The following is a 25,039-nucleotide window of genomic DNA, read 5'->3' as shown; positions in this document are numbered from 1 at the left end:
GGACACGAGCATGGGGTGGCCCCTGCCAGGCTGCTGCACAGGGACAAGGAGGCAATGAGGCCCCAGGCCTGCCAGGGTCACTTGTCCCATCGTGGCCTCAGGCCCAGGCCCAGCAGCCATGGCCAATGTGCTGCCCAAGTTGGCTCTGGCAGGGCTGTCTTGCAGCTGCTGCCCATCCCTGTGCCCTGTGCAGCCCAGGCTGTCCCACGGTGCCCCTGCCCTGCGCCTCTGTCCCTGCAGGCTGTCGGCATCCCCCGGCTGCCCCACCTGGCTGGGCCCTTCCTTTGCTGACAGCTCTGCCTCCTGCCTGCCCCTGCCTGCCCACACAGAGCCTTGGGCTGCTCCAGGCTCCTGCTGGGGACGTGCTGCACCACAGCCCTGCCCTGCCAGGGAAATTCCTTTCTGCTGCTGCCCAGGCTGGGCCTCCCCAGCTGCCCTTGTGCGGGGTGCGGAGGTTCAGGGATATCACACCACAACCAATATGATCCAGTGAAGCCAAATTTATTATCCCTAAAAAGACTGTATTTATAATAAATCTCTACTGTCCACGTGTCTCTAGCTAATACATGATTGGTTAATCCTAGTTGTTTACACATCTAAATTAGAATGCTGATTGGATCACCTAATTTTTCACGCGTCTTGCTGTCGTCTTCTGGCCCACTCATGGTTCAATTTTTTCCTTCTTTCCCAAGCTTGCTGTCAAACTTGCTGAGTCCTGATGACTCTTCTTGTATTTTTCTCAAGGATATACCAACCCCATTTCTGAATATGTCCATTATCCATTGTTTGTGAATGTGTCCATTGTCCATTAGTACAAGCAGGTTGGATTGTGCATCGGCTGAATATGGCCCTTGTCTAGCAAGAACTCCTCAATCTGCAAAAAACTCTCAACAGTTCCCCGGTTTTGTTTTTGCACAAGCCAGACTGATTTAAAAGCATGCTCAATATTTTCTGCACAGCAAGGCACTACAAGCAGAATTGAAAAAAGAAGACAAAGTATCATCATGCCAAAGGGTACTAAATCCTTGAGCCAGCCTGTTATTCCCCAGGATTTTAGCCACTCATCAAAAGAATTCTCAACCACTGTGAGCTTTTTCATATTCTCCTTAAGCAATGACAATTTCTTGTCAATAGATCCAGAGTGGTCAGAGAGATTCATGCAACATATCCCTTCAAAATCTTCACGCTCATCTCCTTGTGCTAGCAACAAAAAATTTATAGCAGTCCTATCCTGTAACACAGCGTGGTGTATGCTACCTACATCAGTGGAAAGCTCATTCCGGATTGCAGATGTAATGTTAATTTGTTTTCCTGTCCAACAAGCCAATCGTTTGAATGATGTAAGGGCCTGTGATGAAGCTAATCCTGGTGTAAAAAGTGATGCCAGGATAACCGAAGGCCAATTCCACAATTCTACATTATCCTTGCAGTCTGAGCCTAATAGATGCTCACTACATTTTGGATGTTGGAATTTGTGCCTGATGTCAAGCATCTGCTGAATACTAGGGGCAAACAGTGTCAATTTCCCAAAGTAGCATGGTCCTCCTAATCCTTTCTGAGGAATTGCAGGCCAAGCTTTATCTCCACCAAAGAGAAACAAAAGTAGAAAAAAGTTATTGCAGAAGCTATTGTAGAAGGGACTTTTCTCTCCAATGATGTAGAAGCTTTTCTTGTAGTAACTAATGCTGCAAGTAGAGTTTGAGAACCTTTCGATTGGAAGATTTTAGAAAAGATGAGAGCTGCATTTTCACAATTTGGTTGAAAATGCCAACTTGCACAGTCACTTCTGCAGTATATTTTTCCATCTAACGCATTAATTCCAGCTGATGTGCATACCCTAATAAGACTTAGAATGCCACCCTATCAGCAGGTGATGTTTCATAAAAGCTGGGAGGAAAAGTGTGCTCAAGAAGCTGCAAGAGCTAGAGTGCAGGGTGATCCTCTGTATGGTTTAACAGCACAACAGTTACTTGGCAAAGGGCCCGGGGCTACTGCCACTACCCAGGCTAGGAGCATTGAGCAAGTCTAACAGATGAGCCAACAACTAGCATGTAATGCATTTCTTGCACTTCCAGATAAGATACACACTATGTCTTTTACACAGATTTGTCAAAGAAAGAATGAAGACTTTGATAAATTTGTAGACAAATTGCATGAAGCTATCTATAATCATTCTGATTTCAATTCAGACACAAAGATACAATTGGATGGACTTTGGGATCATTTCTCCATTCCAAATGGCTTTCCCTTCAGTCACAAGAGCCTTCCATCTCTTCCAAAAATTGCCTGCTGAAACTCTTCTGCTCCCATCCAAATCAGTTCACTACTCCAGCATAACCCTTTAAGCCCGGACAGATGACTCTTCAACTAATGATAGTAGAAAAGAAGGGTATTTATTGCAGCCGTGGTCACATGTGAACTAGTTTCCAAAGACATGTGCAAGGAGTTGCAGACTCCTGCTCTCTATTTCTACAGAAAAGGATTTACATTAGGTTTCTAAGGACCCATAATACATAATTATTACCTGCCTGCTTCGCATTTTTATCAGCTGAATATCTATTACAGCTGCGCAATTGTATTCCCTTAACTGGATTGGTGGGATTTTGAAATGAGGGAGTGGTTGTATGGGAGGAAGAAAGCAGTCTTCCTCATGGTGAACTCTCCTCCCACGGCCAGTTGGCAAGACCTTTTGACCTGCTGCTCATGGTCCAAGCCTCTTCTAACTGTTCAATTATTCTTAAGGCAAGGTCTTTCTATGGTCTCAGCTTCTTCACAATTGCTTCCTCTATCCCTGTCACTCCTAGCTTTATGTTCCTAATATATTTGGTACTCTTTAACTAAGGCACATGATTTCTGCTACCTGTATTACTAACTTAGCTTCTTACCTCATTTTAAAATCTTAACTAAAATATGCAATCTTCTACTATCTCAATTCTATTCCCAGCTGGGCCCTCAACCCATCTGCACTTTTCAATTTTCCTCATTACATTTTCAGCTAAGCCCTTGACTCACCTCAGGCACATCCCCGACTGCCTCTCTCCCAGCAGCTCAGAGCTGCATTGCACAGCGCTTGCTGTGCGCCACAGAGCACAAAGCAGGCTGGCCTGCTGGGCCGGAATATTTCTGCCAAACACTCTGCATCTCACACCTTTGCTCTGGCTCAGTGCAGAACTGCAGGGTTGCAGGCGCTTCCTCCCAGAGCTGCGTGAGGCGCTGGCTCCTGCAGATGGGCCCTGCCAAGCTGTCCCTGCCTCACGCTGGCCTCGCTTCCCTGGCACAAGTGCCGGGCCTGAAGGAGCTGCCCTGTGCTCCAGCCTGCCGAGCAGCCCGGCTCCCTGCCCCGGTGCCCAGAGTGCTGCACACACTGCTGGCCTTTGCCAGGAGTTGCAGGGCAGCCGGCAGAAGAGGAGGAATCCTCAGGCAGCCCAGCGGCCCGCGGCTGTCCTTCGCCTTTCTCTGCTCCTGGGCACACTCCAGACGGCCATGGCCCCCAGGCCGAGCTGTGCCCAGCACGGCTGCGCTTCCCCTCGGCAGCAGCCAGCTGCCACCTGGGCTCTGAGAGCGGAGGATTCGCCCGCTCCCAGCAAGAGGCACCCAGGGCCCGGCTGCTGCCTCTTGCAGCTCCAAGGGCCTCCTTCCAGCCTGCCTCTGCCGGGGCTCAGGCTGCTCCGGCCTCTGCCGGGGCTCTGCTGGGGCTCCAGCCCGGGCAAGGCCGGGCCCGCTCTCACCTCACAGGCGCTGACAGCTCTGCTCCACAGGAGACCTTCCCGAGCACCCTCTCTGATCTTTCTGCTTTCTCACTTGAGCAAGACTCTCCTCCAGCCAAAGAGATTATTGCATTTAGGGATACAAATGCAAGTGGCAGGAACCCCATTGCTCTCCAGTCACAGCTGAAGGCCTGCATCGGCACAGGGTGTTTGGGCTGCCTCATTCTTCCTTTGGTTTTGCCTTCAAATGCCATTGCCCTTTCTGCCTCAACTAGAAATACCACAGCTGCGCCAAAACCAGCCAGTGGGTCATATTCCAAAGGCAGTGCGGTCTGGAGAGGATGAATGAAGAAGAGCCCTCCTCACTTATGAAACCATACAAAAAAAGCCATATGTGTGACTTAGTGCCAATAAAAAAAAACAATTGGTAATTCAGAAAAAAATGTTGAATTTTCTGAAGGGGTCAGAAGGAGGAGGATCTTCCAAGTGAGTTGATGTTTCAGAAACTTTATTAATTAACACTCTAATCTATAATTCTATGCTACAAATCTCTTTAGCAACCCTACTCTACAATCCTACTCTAAATTGGTAACAGAGATAACATCTTGACATGATTGCTATGTTCTCGTCTCCTAGGGTTAGGGTTAGGCTTAGGTTTAGTCTTAGGTTTAGGCTTAGGCTTAGGCTTAGGTTTAGGCTTAGGCTTAGGCTTAGGCTTAGACTTAGGTTTAGGCTTAGGCTTAGGCTTAGGCTTTGGCTTAGGCTTAGGGTTGGGGTTAGGGAAAGGGTAAGGGATAGAGATAGGGATAGGGTTAGGGTTTGGGTTAGCATTTAAGGTTAGGGTTAGGTTTTAGGTTTAGAGTTTAGGGTTATTCGTCTTCTTCACTGAGTTGATGACTTGTGCCAGGATGAATGGTGGCTCGGCTGAAGTTACAAATGGATGCTGTCCACCGGAAAAAAAAAAACCAAAAAAAACCAAAGAACAGTGAACCATTACTTTCCAAGCTCATTGCTTCAGGGACTCAATCAGGATACATCAAGTTCCTGGAAAGACCCAGAAAGAGGAGCAATGGGACCATCTGCTCCCCAGTCATCCCCAATGTGCAAGACCTTGCCATCACAGGCAAACCTGGCCCAGAATCCCACTCATCTGTTTATTGCGATGTCTTCATCATGCTGGGATTTTTGCCCTGCCAGCGCTCTAGAAATGGCGCTTTCTGTCCCGGGGTTTTCTTCCTTTCAGGAAACTCCAATGACTCACATAGGTCCCTGCCTTTGAAAGACAGGCACTGTGCTGATTCCCACAGGGACAGAAAGCAGTGTCTGCCTTTCCATGCCCTGCCCCTCGTGTGCTGGATGGCACCTTCCTTCCCAGCAGGGCCAGCCCAGTGGCACTGGGCCCTGCAGTTCCCTCTCTGCCACACAACCTGCCAGTAACCCTGGCACAGTTCCCGTCTGCTTGAGCGTGCCAGGCAGCAGATGGGGCTGGGACAAGTCCCTCCCAGCTGTCCCTGTTTGCATGGCAGAAACCTCTGAGGGTGGGCTGGGGGGCACCAACCAGGGCCCCTCAGAGGCTCACAGTGAGCCCCCCACAGCCCCTCCTGCCCACAGCCAAATCTCTGACCCCTAGGCTGGGACTGGCTTCCTTGGGTTCCTCCACCACCATTTCATGTCTCTGTACCCTGCATTGCTCTACTTCAATTCTTTTGCCATTAGATAAAGCTGAACACTCCACCAAATCACAAAAGAGGGCAACAGAAACACTCAGAGGACAGAGCACCTCTCCTCACAGGAAATGCAGAGGGAGCTGGAGTTATTCAGTTTTGTGAAGGACAGGCCCCAGGGAGACTTTATTGCCACTTTCCAAGACTTCACAGTGGCTTTGAAGAAAGTGCGGCACATCTTTTTTAACAGGGCCAGTTACAATAGGATATGGACAAATATTTTTAAACACTAAGGGCATCTAATGAGAGTAGGTCTAAGGAAGAACTTGTGTACTCAGAGCATGGTGCCACACTGGCACAGCTTGCCCCAAGAGCTTGTAGGTGTCCCATCCCTGCAACCATTCCGGCTCCGGTGGCAACGGGCTCTGAGCAACCTGATCTCTTTAAAGATGTCCCTGCTCATTGCAGGACACTTGCACCAGAGGACATTTACAGGGCCCTGCCAGCCCAGCCCAGCCTAGGATTCCTCACCATTTTCATTTGAAGAGCAGCAAGAGTGGAGGTGAGGAGGAAGGGGGCTCATCTGCTGCCTTGGGCTTGAGTGGAGGAGGAGCCCATCCCTCAGAGCCTGTTTCACCTGCAGCCCCTTCACATTTTACCTGCAGGAGCTCCTTGGCAGACCAACGCTGCTCCTCGTCTGTCTGCAGGCAGCAGCTCAGGAAGTCACGCAGCAAAGCCGAGAGGAGCTTGGGCTGCCGCAGCTGTGGAGTCCCTACTGTGGCTATCAGGTATGTAGCCTGGAGAGAAAGGAGACACCAGGCTCCACCTCCTGCTTTCACATCTCTAAGGCTCTCCCAGATCCCTTTGTTTAACCTCTGTTCTTCAGTGGCAGTTTCTGCCCTGGCACAGACCCAGAGATGACTTTCCTTTACCAACCAAAAACCCAAACGCCGATGCAGCCACAGCTTTTCCACCATCCTGCAGATCTTGCCTTGGCAGCTGATTTCATTGCCTGACCTAGTTAGTGGGAACTACATCAGCAAAAGGACATTTGCTTCTCTGAGGATTCATGCCAGCTTGAGATGGGTTTTGGAAGAGGGACTTTGCTATACTAACTAATTTCAAGGGTTAGTACATGAAAGGCATCTCTGCAGTGCTTGTTGGTCCTTTAAGTGCATGTGCCCTAGAACAAAACTCATCAAGCTTTTTGTGCTGTTCTTGAAAACAATGGGAATTGGAAGAAAAGAAAGGAAATCCATCAGTTAATACCCAGGTAGGGAAACAAACATTTACAATCTCCTCTTCAACACAGACACATTAAGATGCCTGCACAAATGTATTGGGATGAAAATGCCTGCTTGGGCACACAGGAGCCACTTGCAGCTCTGTCTCTCAGCAGTCTGAAAATTTCAGCTTCCCATTTTTGCAGCCAAAGAAAAATTGTCTAGGTCAGAAGAAGGAGAGGTTCCATCCCTATGGACACCCTCTAGTCATTTGGCTGCTCAAGTCAATGCATTAATGGTAGGCCCATGCCAGAAAGTGCCAGGAAACAAACAGGAGGTTTTGGCAGGCTCTCCACATCACCAGGCTCTGGCTTGGTGACGTGCAGAATGTTGCTTGGGCTAGGAGAGAAACACGGTCACTGAGTGTTTCAGCAGCACTGCACAAGAAGCAGAAGAGACTCTGTGCATTACACCCTCATGCCCATGTTTTCCAGTGAGAAGAAACTGCACACAGGGTTAGGTTCCTCTCTAAAGACCACGGTTTTAGAAACTTTGTTGGGTTTGGGTTTCCTTCCTTCATTTCTGGAAAGATAACAACACTTTTAAGATGCTTTTTCCCTGTTATTAAGGCCATCTACACAGACAAAAGAACTGGAACCACTAACCCAAAGGAAAGCGTTGAGTGAAAATGGAGTTTGTTTGGAGTTTGTTTGCATGTGATAAGGCTTGAGTTCCCCCACTGATGCAACCAAAAGTACAGCAGATGCTGATGTGTTGCAGGGACATTTGTAGGAGGGGACCTTGGTGGAAGTAGTTCCAGCAGATGGCAATGGGATTTTGTCCAGTGGCACACAGGACATGGGACAGGTGAGAAAGACAGTGGGATCAGTGAGTATTTGCTTCTTACCGTGCCAGAACTTTCGCCCAAGTAAGGAGGTTCTTGTTCTATCATTTCAATTCCCACAATTCCAAAAGACCATATGTCCACTTTGGGGCCATATGGTTGACCTGTCACCACTTCAGGCGCCATCCACCAAGGAGTCCCGGTTACCGAGCACCGTCTGCTCTGCTCAGGGCTGAGCTGAGTAGCGAGGCCAAAATCAGCTGAGGAGAAAACAAAATACTGGTTTAATCTGAAATCTGTGCAATTAGGAAAGCAAGCAAAAGAATTCCCCAGTAGAAGTTTGAAATTGCTCTGTTGAATCTCCTGGCATTGGCGACTTTAAAAATCCCCCCATGTTTTACACTGCCTCTAGCAGTGGCTTTTGTTCTTTGGAAACTTTAGACTTGTAACTCCCTCCCTCTGGAAGGGACCCACACAGAGCAAGGCCACTCTTGACTGCTTGTGGCTCCTTCTACCTCTGTGCACGTTGCAACTGTGCCCTCAGCTCGCAGCAGGGGTCCCTGCACTGCCACCAGCACCATTTTTGGGGAGCTGGCAGTCACGCCAAGCAGCCCCACACCCACATCCCTGGAACGCTGCACCTGACCGAGAATATACTGACCCAGTTTGACAGAACCGTCCGTTCTGAGAAGGATGTTGTCACTCTTCACGTCTCGATGGATCACATCGTTTGCATGAAGAAAATCCAGTCCTTGCAGGCACTGAGCGAGAAAACAGAAACAGAAGGGCAAAAATGAGTGGTGTGATTTCATCACACAAGAAAGGAAACAAAGAATCTAAAAGATTCCCTCTCCAGGGGAATGGGGAGTAATGGCAGAACAGTCATGGCCACTGAGAGGAAGAGCTTGCTGCTCCAACACTTGCAGAGCAGGACCTTTCTGAGGAAAGGCACATCAGCTTTTGAAAGAGCAACAGCACCTGCTGTTGTAGGCTGTCCCCTGCCAACCAGCCAGGATGACTCCTGCTGCAGCGCATGTGCTCAGAAGCAAAGAGCATTCTGGCTGCACTCCTATCCTTTTTAGCTGAGCACTGAGAGAAACGAGTCTCTCTCTTCTTTCTTTGCTCTTTGTTTCAAACCCTGCCACCAGCACCTTTGCTTTTACAGGCAAGGAATGCAGTGAAGACAGACTCCAGGCAAACATTTAGAGAGGCAAGGTGGAGAACAGCAACTACAAATACAAGAGACAGAGCGAGAATACAACAGCAGGAGATAAGAGTACTGGCACTGAGTACAGGGAGTGCAGGGGCACTGGCAGGCCTTTCCCTTGAGATGCTTTTACTTGCCCATAGCATACCAGCAACACAGAAACAAAGCTCGGCACAGGAAACCTCTCCTGTTCTGAGCCCCTCTTTCCCAGACAATCCTGCCCAAGCCCTTGGAAACACAGATGGGATTGCTGACCTCCCGACTGATGGCTGCCATCTCATCTTCAGACAGGCAGGTCTGGCTGACGATGTCGCTCAGGACACCTCCATCCATGTACTCTATAACCAGCAAGAGTTCCTCGCCCAGAAGGTAGCTGAAAGAAGGAAACAAGGGGGTAGAGATGAACATGCATGGCTACGTTGATTTTTTGCTTCCAGGTTTCTTATTTCCAGATGCCTTTGTGACAAGGACAGAATCAAAGGAATAGACATTCCCTCTTGGCTGTGCATTATTTGCAATCTGTGCAGTCTCATAGAGAAAGACACATCTGTGAAAAAGGAGATGTCTTAGATGGGCAGCAAATGAAAAGTGCAGTTTAGAAACAGCCCAGACATAAAACATGCCAGGCATGGTGTTTCTGGAAATAAGCACCTAGTCTTCCTGGCATGCATAGCAATGGCAAAGAGAGGCAACAATCCAAGGGAAATCCACTTTAGGATGGTTCATCTGCACTTAAGAAACTTTAAAAAATCAATCCCAAATAAATGTGGAGGCAGTGAACCTTGAGGCTATTGAGTTAGGAAGATACAGCTGATCCAGGTTTTGAATAATTTTGGAGTAATTATCAAACTAGGTGTGCCAGGGAAGACTCATGCAGACAAGATGCACTCTCTTCTCATCCATTGGAGATGAGTAGAGAAATATGAATAAATAAAAATTACCAGCTTTACTTGCTGCCACTGACCAAAGTGGGTTTTTAACCTCTCATGTTTGCTTTATGTAAACACACATCCATGGGATAAGACCATGACCTCTCACCTGTCTAAATAATTCACAATATTGGGACTCCTATACGTCTTCATAATCATTATTTCATTAAAGGTTAGCTCCTTCCTCCTCACTCCTTGAAGATTTATTTTTTTTATTGCCACCTAAAATGACATTGAAAATCAGTAACTTGAGGGGTTGGTGGCACGAGACCACAAGGCATGTGGAGCGAGTGGTTTTGCAATGACACAGCTGAGCCGTGCCAAACTGCCTTGTGATTAGGCACTGCAGTAATCAGGAACTGACATTCCAACAGCCCATTTCTCTGCTCCCTTGGGAGCCAGTTATAGGACACGTGGGGCCACTGACATTTTGCCTTGACCACTTGGTATCAACGGTGTCTCAGTTATCACCCACAAACTTCTGACCGCACTCTCTGCTGCTTTGTTTGGGACTCAGAAGAAGGAATCCATGCCTTAATACTCTGTGGATACGTCTTGTGATATGGGCAGGGCTTAGGGCTTTCAAGGACGCCTTGCAGATCTCTCCCTACGTGCAGTTCCCTAGTGCAGCCCTGCAGGTGGCTAAGGAACTACCAGTAACTTTCAGATGGATTTGCTGGCAGCCAGAAATGAGAATTCAGGACTCTGAAGCTGTAGCCCCAAAGAGCAGTGAGGTGCTCGCAGGCACCACCTTTGTTTTAGCAATGGAGAGCGAGTGAGTGCGTCCTTCTCTGAAAGGAACCGCTGCCCTCCGTGCCTTCCTTCCAGCAGCTGAGGAGGACAAAGTCCCAAATGTGTTCTGTGGGCTGGCACCAGTCTGTGCTTCTTGTGCCTTTTCAGCACAGCTCTGCCCAAAGCTCCAGCCACAGCTCACACCAGAGGGGAAAGCCCTCGAGTGCAGCAGAGCCTGCAGGGGCTGTTGACATTTACCTCTCCTCCTGTGGCACTGTCGAGTGCTCGGTAAACATCTCCAAAAGTCCTAGAAAAAAAACAGAAGCAGAGAAAGGAGAAGCTGTTTAGATCTTGCAGTGAAAGGCAGCCCACACAGGAGATCTCTGCTGGAAGTGTCAAAACCTGCAGGATGCAGGCGGGCTCTGCCAGAAGGGAGATGATGCATTTCCCTCTCAAGTGCATGGGCACTGGGCCTGTTCCTGAAGCACTGGGGTCCAATTTCTAAAGGGAGTTTAGTCTTTCCTCTTGGGTTTCACTGTCTAAACAGTGTGGTTCCTATCCTGACCACAGAGTGTTTCCCTCTTCAAAGCAGGGGAAAGAATTGTTCCTGGGAACTGTTATCTCACAGCTTTGATAGGGCATAGGTTGCTCTTTCAGGCAAACAAGTTTCTTCTCTTTTCATTAGTGTGCCAGTACGATTTTGAGACACACAAAAAATGCTAAAGAAATTAACACAGAGCTGTCCCACACTTGAGAGACAAGGAGACCTTCCAGGTCCTGTTCCTTGATGCAGGCAAGACCTCGGTAGCAAGGCATCTCTGACAATGCCTTCTGAGCCCACTCACAAATTCTGAGCAGCATTGAGAGATGGGACGACCTATCCCCAGTGTGTGATCATCTTTGCAGCTGTCCTGACTTCACGCTGGATAGACATTCCACCCCAAAAACACCTGGCCCACGGTTGTGCAGGAGTAACTGCTGTTGGACTCACCCGCTGCCAATATAATTCAGATGCGTGTATTTCATCAGGGGATTTTCAGTGGTATTCACCGTTCTCCCTGAGGGAAACAAAATGCAAGATGCTGACTTTAAAGCAGAGATCCCAGCTTCCAGGAGATACAAAAGGCAGCCCCAGCGCCTGGAGCTCTGAGCCCTTTGTGGTCGGCTGAGTAACAACAACCACAACCAGGCAGACAGCCCTGCAGCACAGGTGGCCAGCACAGAGACTGATTTGTACAGTCTTTTGAAGAGTTCTCTTGACAGGAAACAAAGCACAGAGACATACAATCCCAGGAGAGGAGGACATCTTCCCCACCTTTCAGCAGTTTGCCAAAGGAATGCCTTCCCATTTGTAAACCAGAGCAGCTCCAGCTGTAACCGATCCTGACGGGGCTTTCAGCATCAGGACCCTGACCTGTTTGTGAGCAGGCTGAGCTCAAAGATGCCCCTCTCCCAGCTAAGGAAGGCTCCAGCCTCTGCAGTCCCTCCAGCCCTCAGGGACAGGGCAGCAACCACAACAAGGCTGGCAAAGCCCCAGCATGAGCACTGACAGGCACTGATGGGAAGAAGCCAGAGTGAGCCTGAGCCCCAGACAAGCTGTTGCCCCCATTCAGGACACAACAGGATGGGCTTTGAGATCCGAGGCACAGATCAGTGCCCTTTTTGTCCCAACAGGTGATGGCAGACACAGAATCCACTGGGCTCTGGTCTCAGCCCCACCAGGTCTCTTATCTGAGAGCACAGCACTGGCAGCTGTTACGGGCAAGAAGCAGATTCATTGGGTTGTGCTGCAGAATCACAAAGGGCTTGATGTGTTTTCCTAGAGACTGATCTGAGCAGGGCCTGGGCCAATGGGTAGGATTCTAACAGTCATGGGAAAGTGGGAATCAGGTATGGAAAAGTGCCATGGATCTGAGGGATATACCATGGCTGGGCTGGAGGCTCTCTCCTGAGAAATGCCTGCAGTACAGTTTTATCTGATCACGCCACTTGGATGTGTCTCCTGGACACATCTTGATAAGCATAAAACTAGAAGATTAAATAAAATTTGTTATCAAAGTCTCTGTTTTTCCTTTGGCGGCACATGGAAAATACCTTGTGCTCTCTATTTGTCCTGTAACCTGATGTTCTTTCAAAGTAGTTCTTATTGACAAAAAGATAGCATTCTCTTATTGACAAAAATATAGCATTCTCATGAAAATAAACTGCAGATGTAGTAGTGGTAACAGTAACAGTCATAAAAATGACATCAGTAAAACGTGGGGTAGAAGGGCTCGTTCAGGATGGAGAAAAACACAACAAAAAACCCCCACCAAAAATGAACAACAGAAAAGCAATCCCACCCCCCCCCAAAAAAAATCCCCAACCCAAAAGACAAAACTCCAAAGTCAGTCTATTTCTGTGAAGTTTTTTTGCTGTGATGACTGGTTGCAAGTCAGGAGTCTAAGGAGAATTTAGGAAGCTAAAAATTCTGTTCAGTTTGGCCACTAGCAGACAGGACTTGCCTAGATCATTTGCTAGGTCACAGCCTTCTGCTGATCCAAGAACAATCCCTGCTTCAGCCTTTAGCAGAGAGGGAAGCTCAGGCAAACCCAAGCCAGTGCCAGGTGCCCTCAGAGGCAGCAGGAACACCCAGAGCTCTCTCGCTGCCTCGGAGCACAGCACTGCCTCTGGGGAGTCCTAAATGGCCCTGTGACACCGAGCTCAGGAGGAGCATTTGGTACAGCTCTGCTGACACCTGCACACAACACACTGTCCCTCAGATAAGAAACACCCCAGACGTACCCAGCAGCTCCAGGTACTCCTCCTCAATCTCCTGTTCCCGGGATGTGCCCGAGCCTGAGTTCCCAGGTTTCACAGAAGGGCTTCCTCGAGGTGATGCTGCTGCAGCAGCAGGTTCAGAGCCCATGATGTGCTGGACCTGGAGCATTTCTGGTGGGCACTGTTCCTGTGCCTCACTCCTAACTTGGGGTTCTTCATTGCCACACATTCCCTGCAAGTCTTCGCAGGCTGCCCGGTGAGATGTCAACACTTGCACCTCAAGTCAAACAGAACAAAGCAGTCAGACACTACAGCTTGTCCCTGTCAGCCAGGAGTCATCGACTGTGAGGAAAGGCAAAGAACAGATTGACAGGGGATACAACAGCTTGTTTCAATCCTCCATCTGGGTCACCAAGTTCCACTGTAAAAACACCTCAAGAAAAAAGGAGAGCAGGAACAGGCCAGCAGGAATCAATTTGGATGACTGCTGGCCAAAAGGCCAAAGGACAAGTTTCACTGTCCAGGGCAGACGTTGAGATTCAGCACACCGGGAAATGTCCTTCAGAGTGACTGTGATACACACACTACAGCAGCATGGCACTCAGAGGCATGGCCCCACTCCCTGCTGCTCTGCACTGGAAAGGCAAGAAGGGCAGAAACCACCAGATTGGTGACTGCAGTGGCTGCATCCCTCTTTCACTCACTTGGTTTTGCAGAGACTGACGGAAGCGATTAAGTTTCTCTCTGATGATTTTCATTTCTTCCTCCAGCTGCTTATGCCTTGCCTTGATCATACTGTGAGCTGTCTGAAGCTCTGCATCCAGCTGTTCCTTCATGTTCTCTAATAAACAAAAGAGAGGACATTTCATGAGTGGAGTGGCTGCCACTCTTTCATTCACCTGGTTTTGATGATCGCCCCTCTGCTGATGGAGATTCTCCTCTTGAATTCTTCCCATGTCTTCCTTGTTCTTTCTCTTCACTGCCATGATGTCACTCTGAGCTTCGGGCAGCTCTGCTTGTGGCTCTGCCTTGATGTTCTGTACACACAAAAGCAGAGCAAGGGACTGAGAGCTGCCATCAGGCTCAGCTTTTTTCCTCTTGCAGCCTCAAAATCACATTTATTCAGCCCCTTCTTTCTGCTTCCCTCCCCACATCTGCCTCCATTGCAAACCTCCTGTCCCAGGGCTGATCTCTACAGATTGCAAGGCTCTGTGCTTCCATTGCCTGTGGGACTCCTGGCCTCCTCAGTCCCAAGAGCTCTGGTTTATGCCCCTCTCCCTGCCCTTCCCTCAGTGCCCTGGCCAGTCAGGCTTACCTGGCCATTCTCCTGTGGCTCTTCCACCTGCTGCCTGAGCTGCTCTTCCTGCTCTCGGGCTGGGAACAGCTCTCCCTGAGTCTGGCATGGCAGCTCAGATGAGGCAGTGTGCTCCTGCTCTTTCTCTAGAAGCACCTGCACAGAAAGCAAGAGAAGATGGGTTTCAGCTTCCCATACGCCCTTTGTGGGCCAAGACTCACAGGCTGCTGGGCTCACACGTTCCCAAAGCACTGTGCTGCTGCTCTCCTGGGTCGTTCTCTGCCCGAGGGGAGGCACAGATTCCAAAGTGACCCTGGCCCTACAATCAGGGGCCATCTGGGACTGAAGCTCCAGCAGCCTCTCAGGCAGCTGACAGGGAAGGGGTGGCATTTCTCAAGGGTCTGGTGAGGGCCTCCCTCTGCTTCCGCCGTGTCCTGTTTGTCTTTCAGTAGTGACTGACTCCCCGCCCTGTCCCACAGCTCCATCCTGGCTCTGCAGGGGCTTCCTGGGTGAGCTCACTCCTTGTGAGAGACACTTCTGGAGTTCACCTTCTCTTCAGGCCTGCACTAGCATTCCTCCTTCCTGACATCCACACTCTTGTTAGAAAACCGGGTCATTCAGGAGATAAGGATGCATGCAAAGATCTCTGATGGAAGTCAGAGAACCTCTATGGCCACCTCAGTATATGGAGGAGGACCAAGGTGTTTCTTCTCCCTCTTTTGTCAACAGAGAATTCTGACCAGCAGTAACAGAGTTTCTCATAAGGCCCCATTAACGAATGCACTTACACAGCCCTGGGGATGCCAGTGAAGGAAACCATGTGTCATGTATGGCATGGCATGTATGACCAGAGTCACCAGACCCCAGCTACAGCATGGGATAGTTCCATTCCCTTAAGACATGCAAAAATTTAAAGGACAAATGAAGGCTTCAGGTCAGAAAAGGCTGGAGTAGGAAAACATGAGGGGAAAAAACAACCATCTCTGGAGGGGGAAACATCTCTGCCTGCTCAGGATCAGTCAATGGAACTTGTCTCTAATTCTCTCCTGAAGGGATGCCTTTAGGTGAGCTTTCCATCTTCCACTGCTTTGGAGCAGAGCCAGGAAGATTAAAATGGATAGATAGACAGATCTCACTTTTATCATCTCTCTTTACTGTGCTGTAGAATTTACATTCTTTGAATGGAGAGAGATATAATTCTCTCTCCTAGGTTCTTTTTTTAAGGGAAGGTACTGAGAAACTCATAGAAGGAGAGAAAACAATTATTATCTCTACTTGCTGTTCTTGTTTTTTAGTACATGAAGAATGTGTTATAGTGATTGTTTACTGAAAGTGATTTGTTAATTGGATTTTAGAGATAGTTGTTTAGACTGATTAGATAATTAGCTAAAAGGCTGTGTGGAGACAGTCACGAGTTTTTCTTTCATATGTTTTTAGTATAATATCTCTTTAGTATAGTTTTAATATAGTACTAGTGTAATATAACATAGCTTAATAAAGCATTTGTTTAAACTTCTGAATCATAGAGTGAAAGCACATTTTTTGCCACGTGGGGGTCACCCTGAATCAATCCTGTCCTTTCTGTCGCTACACACATCAGCACTCGGCAGCAGTGCCCCAACCAGCAGCCATCCTGAACTTGCTCTCCTGTTGCTTCAGTAACCCACTCTTGGGGAATCTGGAGCATGTCGGTCCTTATGGAATGCAATCAGACCCAGAGCATTGCACTGGGAACGGCTCTCTTTGTGCATCTGTGCTCGGGCAAGTTCTTCGCTTGGACTCGCCCACACTGATGGTGCTGAAGTGGCTGGAATCAGAAGTGCAGCCCAGCCCCTCCCAGCTCCTCTAATCTCTGAGCACCAGCTGGAATGCAAGGGCATTGATTTCCTACTCAGTTCCCAAACACAACACACACTGATTCCCTGGGCAGCCAAAAGACACGGGAGCCGTTAACTTGAAAAGGATGGGCAAGCCCTACTGGCTGGTCTGGCACCAGAACAGCTCGTTCTGCACCAACATCCCTGCCCCAAACGATGTGTTCTTGTGCAAAAATACTGCATTGTCCAGAACTGCCCCCTTGAAAACTAAAATTCTAGCAGAATTTCTGCCAGTGCTGTAAAAGGGTAGGAAAGACTGAGAAAAAAGCTCCCTTGCTCCCTGGAGAAGGAGAAATTGCACAAGGCTTCTCCTTCTAGCAAACAAACAAATCAACAAAATATGGAAGTGTTACCCACACCAGTGTCTAAAGCACTTGGATGCAGTGAAGGGATGTTTGGCAGGGACACAGCCCTCGCGCTGAGCATTGGCTCTATGGATCCAAGGCAGGGATCAATGGCAGTCTGCCTGAAGGTCCCTCATGAGCCCCCATTGTCCAGGCTAAAGCTCCCTCAGCACCTCCTCCCTGGCCTTGTGCTGCACCCCTTGCCCAGCTCCCCTGTCCCTCTGTGCCCACGCTGCAGCCCCTCCATGACTTTCTGCTTCCCAGGGCCCACAGCTGCACACAGCACTCCAGCTGTGGCCGCAGCGCTGCCCAGCACAGGGCCACGCTCCCTGCCCTGCTCCTGCTGCCCCACTGCTGCTGGCACAGCCACCGTGCCCTTGGCCTTCTGGGCCCCCCGGCCCCACGCTGCCTCCTCTTCAGCTGCTCACGGCCGCCAGCCCTGCGTCCTTTGGGCCCACGCAGCTCCCCAGCCACAAAGGTGCCCACTGCACTTCAGATACAGCACGCACCATTGCAAGATGGCCTTCCTGTTCTACCACCTCATGTTCCAAGTAGATATCATCAAGTTTGATAGGAATAGGATTCTAAGTCCCTCTCTTTAAATTAAAATGATCTAATTCAACTGTACAGGAAATTGCTCTTAATTAAATTTTTCCTATCTGCTGTCTGCAAGCATCGTTCTCTTTTCAAAACTAGGGTTTTAGTTCTTCAAACTCTGAGAAGGAAATTTAAAAATATCTATCTCTGCCTTTATTATTTTTGTTACAGGCATGAATATGGTTTTTCTTTCGGCCTTCCTAGCTGGCCCTCTACAGTCTACTGCTACTAGCCCAGCTCTCAGCTTGCTCTACAAGTCTTAAATACCAGGAACATGAAATGTTCCTTTCTCACTCACCTCAGGATCTTCAGAGCTGCTGAATACACGCTTCAGGTGTCCTGTAGTGGGAAGGGAAAATGAACCAGATGCTGTCAGAAAACTGCCTGGGCTGCTGAATCCCACAGAACAAGTCAACCCAAACAGAGATGATTTCCCATTTCACAACATCCCTCCAGGAGACACATCTCATTCACACAGCCAGCAAGAGATCAGGACAATATTCTTGGTTGTGCCTACACTGCAGCCAGTTTAGCCAGGAAATTAATACAAATATGATCAAGCAAATGCAAAGTGTTTTTAACACTCAATGCTCCTGTTCTACCAAACACATAAGACAGCTTCTGAAATCTTCTCCTTCAGGTACTCTTTTTTTTTTTCACTCAGTGTCATGCACTAATTCTGATTAACTTGCAGGAAACCGTTGCCCAGAAAAGCTTCCCCAAAATCCCCCAGAGGTGGCGCCGTTCTATTGTGGAAAAGCACAGCAGCCCTTCCTCTCAAAGGGAACAACTATTTTAGCATTTAGTAAAAGGTCAAGTTAGTCAAATCCTTTCATGAGAAAATTTAAAAAGAAAGAAGCTTTCTCTGAATTCTGGGAACAACTGCAGAGTTTTTGGAAAGCCTTAAAGAAGGTCTGCCAGTCTACATTTTCAAAGGTGTCTTGCTTCTCCCAGCAACCTGAGGAAATGACAGACTCTGCTGCCACAGACTCTCCCATGCAGGGAACGGAAGCCCTGCAGGTTCCCCTGCAAATGCTGCCCCTGTGGCTACAGACACCCCCTTTTTAGCTGAACCTCTTGACAGGAGCTTTACCAAAGCAGAGGCATCCTAATGCTCTTTCTGTTTCAAAGTCAGAAACTCAGCCCCCAAGAAAGAGCAGGAAGACATACAAAAGCCAGGTTAGGATATACACCCTAACCTAAGCAGAAGGGAAGCCTCTACTTACGTGCAAAATTCGTGAAATAATAAATGGAATAAGTAATGCCATATGCAGCAAAAGCTGCAGTGGCCAGATGGTTAATTATTGGCATATCTGCAATTTTTCTAAACGCTAAAAAACAAGCCTCGTGTCAGTGGGCAGCTGCCTACTGACAGATGCTTTGACCAGGAAGGCTCTCCTGATCTGAGCAAGGCCTAGGGCTGCTCTGACACTCAGGCCTTCCGTGCACCAAGGCAACCTTCTGATGCCACTATGACGACGTGGCAACCATGCCCTGACATCACAAAGGGACAGCTCTGTGTTGGTCTTTATGCAAAGCAATAACCAACCTTCCCTACAGAAAACACAAAAGAGCCTGGGAAATTCTCATCTGTCACAAAGCACCAAAAATTCCCCTCATGGGCCAAACCCTGTTGTTCAGGGGATCCAAGAGGAACTCCAGGAGTGCCCCAAGCACCTACAGCCTGTACCCCAACTGAGCACTCAGATGGGACACAAGCAAAGGAACCCAGACCAAGATAATGGCCCACAGCTTTGCACGTGTGAGAAATGACTCTCACTTTTAAAATTTTAAAGGTTTAGTAAACCTTAACAAAGGACTGAATAAGGAAAAGTCGCATCATTGGGAGTCTCTGTGATTAGCAGCCATGTGCTCATCTGCAAAAAGGATGCTCTGCCTTTTATACCCTCAGCCCCTCCAAAAGTTTGTCAGTCAACTCTTTCTCTGCTGCCCATTGGTGGAGATTGCTTTCCTGCATCCCGACTGGAGGTCAGGTGTTGTTACACCCTGCCTGCTGGTCACAAGCCAGCCCTCCCCAAATGCCCTGACTACCCAGGCTGTTACAAGGGGGACGGGAAAGAGGACTATGGGAGGATATATTACAATATAATCACTACTCATTTGAACATCCACATAACATCTGCTTCTTAATTGTCAGACCCAACCATTGCATTACTGCTCCAGAACACACAGAACCAGGAGAGAAGCCACTGTTGGCATCACAGCTGAAATGCTTCCTAACAAATCTCCCCACATATTTGCACCTTTATTGGATATGCCCAGGGCTCCGGTGCGTGTACATCTCTGCCTCTCTTCCCCTTTGGCAGCAGTCGAACTGGCAGCATCTGCCCGCCAGCAGCAGCTGCTCCCAGCTGGGAACGCCACTGGCGGCGCTGATTTCCAGAGGCTTCTGTGTGCCAGGGGAAGCCAAGGCAGGAGCGGGTTGAACGGTGCTGGCGCTGCTGCTGCTCTGAGCCAGAGAGCCCCGGCTGGGCAGGGCACGGTGCCCACTGCGCTGCGGGCTCCTTCTCCTGCCACAGCTGGGCACACCTGGCAACAAGGCATGACAACCTGTGCGCAAGCCAAGGGGTTTCTGGGGCTGCACTGCTCTGCACACACCCAGCACACCTGCAGCACACAATTTTAACCCTCAAACTGGTAAACCAAAGGAAAACAGCTGGAAAAGATTACATTTTCACCATTCTTACCTGCTCAACAGAAGTCTTCAAAATGAACGTTACCAAGCAGGGCCCAATTCCTGCTGCCAGCTCAGGGTTAGAAGAGAGGCAATCCTTGATCTCAGCACTGGGTGTGTGGGGAATCACTTCCCTAACACGTGCACACCCAGCAATCTCACTTACTAGTTTGTATCCATGGATCTAAGACATATTCAATACTTTGCTGAAACTCACAGGCTCAATATTCCCCCAAATGATTTGATCTACTGATTGATACTTATTGACTTCTTGATACTTAAATCACTTCTCCGAAGTTACTGACAAGAGAACAGGAGTGTCCTGTAGGTCCCTACTGGTCATTGCCCCAGGTTCAGGAGGAGACCCATGCAGAAAATAAGCCAGGACAAAACTGGGCTTGCAAAGCAAATTCATTCTATTTGTTGCAGTAGCAAATAATACATACCAAGCCCTGGATTCCTAAAAATCTGCTGAGCAGGAGAAGGAGGTGGAGCGTGGTGCTCAGCAGCAGGGGCAGGTGGGCAGTGCACTTTCAGGACATCCCCTGGAGCAAAACCACGTGCATCTCATCCTTCTCACCCTTCCAGCTCAGAACCAGGCCTGGGATCTCCTGCTCAGGAGTGGAATTTCCCAGTTACAGCATCGGCTCACCCATGGCTGGTGTGTGAGATGAGGCCATGAATCCAGGATTTAAAAGAACTGGAAGAGTTAAAATTTTAGCAAGATTTAGTTAGGGGGAAAGAGTATAGCAAGAAGAGTAGAAATAATAAGGGATAATTAATTTTTATCAGATAAGGTAGGCTAGGGTAATATATCACTTGCCTGTCTTTACTATGTTTAAAGAAGCGGGATGGGATGCGGATTTCTTTGTGACAAAGAAGAGGACCGTAGCCTGCACTTGGGCCCCGAAACTACAACTATAGCCAAGGGGTGTGAAAGCCTGCCAACAGATCATAAGGAAAGAGGTCAAATTGAGGAAGACGTCTTGGCCTTCATCAGAAGGAGACCATTCCCCACTCTAAAACCCACCAACCCATGTGATGTGAAAGAATCCACAAATGTAAAGGAACTTTGGATTCAATTATAACACATTTTAATTCAAAGGGGGTTTTTGGGTTACCTAATGAATATGTAATAGTCATTTTGGGAATTATATCAATATGTAAGACTTTTTTAGATAAGTAGAGTGGCAGTGATTCCTCACACATGTCTTCAGGAGACAACTCCTCCTGTGCCTGGCTGTAATAAACACACCACCTTCTACCTTTAACTGTGGGGAGTTCTATTCCACACCTCATTTGGTGGCTGCGGCAGGAACGCTTCCCTGCTCCAGCAAGAACATCCGGGCTCTGGACGTCTCTGGGCGCTGCCAGGACATTCCTTTCCTGGAGGCACCTCCGCTCTCGGCTGTTCCTCGTGGGGGACAGACAAGACTGCTGGCACTGTGGAGAAAGGAACGTTTAACTCTGTATAAAGTAATTCGTAAGGCGTATGAAGGGGAAGGGCTGTTCACAAGGCACACAGAGATGTCCTGTGCACAACGTACGCCTGTGCAGTTTGGGCTTGGGTCTGGCTGATGGCAGAAAGGATTTGCTGTGTCAATAAGGACCTGCTAGGAATTCTGGGGGTGAATTGAGCAAATCCTGTTTTATTGCTGCTGTTTTTCCTGTGTGGTGTAATTGTGGTTGTATTTTCAGTGTGTGAATGTTTGAGGAAGATGATGTGTGTGGATGCCGATGTGGTGTATGGTGTGTGTTGTGTTGAGAAGAGTGAGCTCTCTGTCCCCTCATAAAGAGATATTCCCTTCCTGGTGAGCCTGTGTGTGTGGACTTTCTAGTTTCAGGGACCGGTACTCCCTGTGACACCTGGTGCTTGGGTATACAGGGGGGTTGAGAGGTTTTTCTCCCACACTGTGGTCATTTGGGACTGCACAGTTGTGTTTGGGGAGATTTCAGGATTTTGTTTTCAACAAGTGCAGCAATTTATGCAGAAAACTGCAGTGTGGTGATTTATTATGCTGAACTATGGCAGTTCCTTTCTACTGCCCCCCTCTCCGAGCATTTACAGTCTCCTGCCACGAGGAGGTCACTCTCTTTCCTCCCCTGGACATCCTCTTTCCTTTCCTGGACACTCCCTTTCTCTCCTGGAGCTGTTCTCCATTAAAGCTGTGGGACTTTGGTCCCGGGAAGAGAGAGCGCCTCTCGTCTTTTGCTTTTGTCCTTGTCACTGTCACTGGGCCCAGAGCTCGCCAAACTGATCCCCCACAAGATGAAAACTGACAAATGGTCCCATATACACAGCTCAAAAATTGGCCACATTTTTGATGGACTGGGGTGTTCGCCGCACTTTTGGAATTCCCTATTCCTACACAGGTCAGGCAATTGTTGAAAGGACGCACCACACTCTAAAACCATTCTACAACAAGAAAACGGGGAGTGGCCCAAGCAACACCCCAGATGAGGTTGAGCAAAGCTTTATATGTCTTTATGTTTTTAAAAGCTCATTTGCAGGAACTAATCCTCCAATTTTTAGGCACTTTTCAAACAGCACACAGGAAAAATTGAAAGAAAATCCTGCAGTTTTGATCAGAAACCTTGAGTTAGGACAAGCTGAAGGACCATTTTCACTAATCACTTGGGGCAAAGGGTATGCTTGTATTTGCACAGGTGCCGGACCTAAGTGGGTCCTGGTGAAGGATGTGAAACCGTCTCATACACAAGAGCACACCGACAATTCCACCAGCAGGGAAATGAGCACGCAGACGTGAGCCGCACGGAGAAGCTACGGTGCATGCCAGACGTTCCCCGTTCAACCTATGAAAGCTACAATTCTGGAGTTTGATGTTGATTTTTGGACTGGGAAAATGGTTTGTATCATAGAGCTCTTTCAGCAAAAGTGTGGTGTCCATTGTGTTCCAAAGAATTCTAAGATATCCAAATTTGTAAAAATTGAAGGTTAGAGGGACAGTTTAGTGCCCTATAGTTGGCCAGTCCCTGAACAAGTGCTAAAAGATTTGCTTGAGAACTGAAATAGATGGGGAAGCTTTTGCCAAAAAACAGCTGAACAGGAACATGGAGCTTGATCAAATGATATACTGGCACTTGTTGGTTTTGCTTGCTTGCTTTTGCATGCATACGTGCCTGTAGATCAACCAAAAATGAAGGTTTGCCTTGCTTTAGCCAAGTCAGCAGGCTCAGACACCATGTGTTTGACCCATTTCAGCCCACACAAATCCTTTGCAACCCATCTGGTCGGTGTGCCTGTGCCAGCCAAGGAGCAGCCAATACCCAATCGTGACAAATATTGGTGTGAGGCTGCCAACGAGACCAATCCCATAACCAGCTGACATCACTGGGCCCCTGATCTTCTTAAAGCACCTTCTGAACCTCAAGAATTGGAATTCTTGGTTCATTGGTGATGGAATTTTGTGCTGAGTTTCAGTACCAGGGAGATCCACAGTTGAATGTTACTCCCCATCATCCTGAGGACAGATACTCCAGTTTGTGGTGCAATTGTACTACCCCAGTGCCCCCTAAGGGTGAAACTGCTGATGAGTAGATGACCTAGATGAGTCCCCACATCAATTAGCAACAGAATATTGGCTCATTTGTGGAGATAGAGCCTGGCAGGACATTCCCTCAAAAATTAGAGGTGGCCCATGTAGCATCAGACAACTCACTGTGATAACACCTATCGTTCAAAAAGCCATCAAGAGAAAACACAGAGAAAAAAGATTTGCCCATCATTATAAAGAAAACTGTAATAGCAATTTCAGACCCTAGGGCCCTGCAAAATGAGGTACATTGAATTTATTTCTACATCAACTTGCCTTGGGTGAGGCATTGAAACCATTACACCGATTGGGGTGTTGGCTGAAGAAAGAGGACAGTGCTACTTCCATTGCAATTAGTGACATGAGGACTGATGTTAGTGCTGTCAGACATGCAACCTTACAGAATAGAGCAGCAATTGATTTCCTTAGCAGCCATTCCATGTGTTCAGTGTCACCCCCATGTTCAACACTGTCACTGTCAGCTTTGACAGCTTTTGGACTGTGTTTGAGAAGTCAATTTTTTCTGACTGTTGAAGGGCTTTGGGGCCCAGAGTTCTTGTTAGGAACAAGGGATTAAGTGTGTGAGCCATGGAGTTGTTGGACCAGGTGTTTTGTCTAAGTGGTGAGAAGGGTTTCTTCCTTTCTGTTTCTCTTTCAAGGGGAATATTAATGTTGCCCCTGAGTCCTCAGGAGGGGAGCCTGTGGACAGAGCTGCAGCACAGGGAGCTTTGCCTGGCACCGAGAGCTGTGGGAACAATTCCCAGGAGCCCGAGGAGCCTGGTTAGGACAGAGCCCCCACTGGTTTAGAGAGGGGTGAGATGGCTGCTCTGAGCCTGCCTCTGGCAGGGAGGGAGATGAGAAGGGTTGAGTTCCTGTCTGCAGCCTCGGTGCTTCCTGGTGCCTTGAGTTCAAATCCTGCACTGGCACAGCCTGCCTGAGCCCTGCCCTCCACGCTTCTCCAGAGGCTCTGACACTGAGTCCTCTGAGGGAATCCACAAAATTAGAGAGTTTTGGGAAAGCTGCAAAAGGCAGGTCTCAGATAGAGCAGAACTGTGATTAGAGCCAAGCAGCAGCCGTGAGATAGGTCAGCAGAAAAATTATTTAAACTGCAGAAAAGCAAGGACAAATAGAACAATGGTCTGTGTATTAACGCTGGTCTAGAATAAACCTCCAAGCTACAGAAAAGTTCTTCTAGCAAGATATTGGGAAGGTTGAAGCTTAATAATGGAGCTCAGTGCGTTGTGTTTTAAGGCTTACAAGTAGGTATTGTATTCGAAATAAACAAGCACTGTTTTAACCAAAGGTACCTGTGCTTATAGTGATTGGATAGAACTACTGTCAATATGCTTTTGCTTTGTGTGATTGGTCAAGAAACCTATAAAGTAAGTTTTAACATTAATTTCTTTGTCTGCTGCCTGGGATGTGAGCTGCTGGCATCTTCCCATTGTCATAACCACGTAATGAGAGTGATGCTGGAAAACAAACAGCTCGAGGCGCGTTCCTCAGCAGCCCCGGCCCGCTCGTGATTTCTACATAGCCCCTGCCAGCGTCAAATGGCACGGCTTGATCTGCAGGGCAGACAGTCTTAAACATCTGCAATATCCTATCAGAG

At 48.4% G+C, this 25,039-nt stretch overlaps 1 protein-coding gene across 1 annotated transcript; it reads right to left on the bottom strand.

Annotated features, from left to right (window-relative positions):
• Positions 1–3,686: 3,686 nt before the first annotated feature.
• LOC134423412 (serine/threonine-protein kinase PAK 1-like) lies at positions 3,687–8,955 on the bottom strand. Its single transcript, XM_063166386.1, has 5 exons — positions 8,901–8,955; positions 8,100–8,199; positions 7,502–7,698; positions 6,031–6,168; positions 3,687–4,650 (listed from the first exon to the last, which is right to left on the bottom strand). Exons 1-5 carry the CDS (start codon positions 8,919–8,921, stop codon positions 4,564–4,566), a joined length of 543 nt encoding a protein of 180 aa, XP_063022456.1. The 5' UTR covers positions 8,922–8,955; the 3' UTR covers positions 3,687–4,563.
• Between the last annotated feature and the right edge of the window lie 16,084 nt (positions 8,956–25,039).

Source organism: Melospiza melodia, chromosome 12, assembly GCF_035770615.1.
Source record: "Melospiza melodia melodia isolate bMelMel2 chromosome 12, bMelMel2.pri, whole genome shotgun sequence".
NCBI classification, from domain to species: Eukaryota; Metazoa; Chordata; class Aves; order Passeriformes; family Passerellidae; genus Melospiza; species Melospiza melodia.
Note: the sequence above shows the minus strand (reverse complement) of the source record. Positions and strands in the feature narration are given on the sequence as shown.

Bases quoted from the DNA above. Each gene is read 5' to 3' on its own strand.
- LOC134423412 (XM_063166386.1), bottom strand. From the start codon at position 8,921: ATGGCAGCCATCAGTCGGGAG. The intron at 8,200-8,900 runs GTCAGCAATCCC...TTTCTCGCTCAG, and splicing joins TGGCAGCCATCAGTCGGGAG to TGCCTGCAAGGACTGGATTT. The intron at 6,169-7,501 runs GTAAGAAGCAAA...CTTTCTCTCCAG, and splicing joins TGGGCGAAAGTTCTGGCACG to GCTACATACCTGATAGCCAC.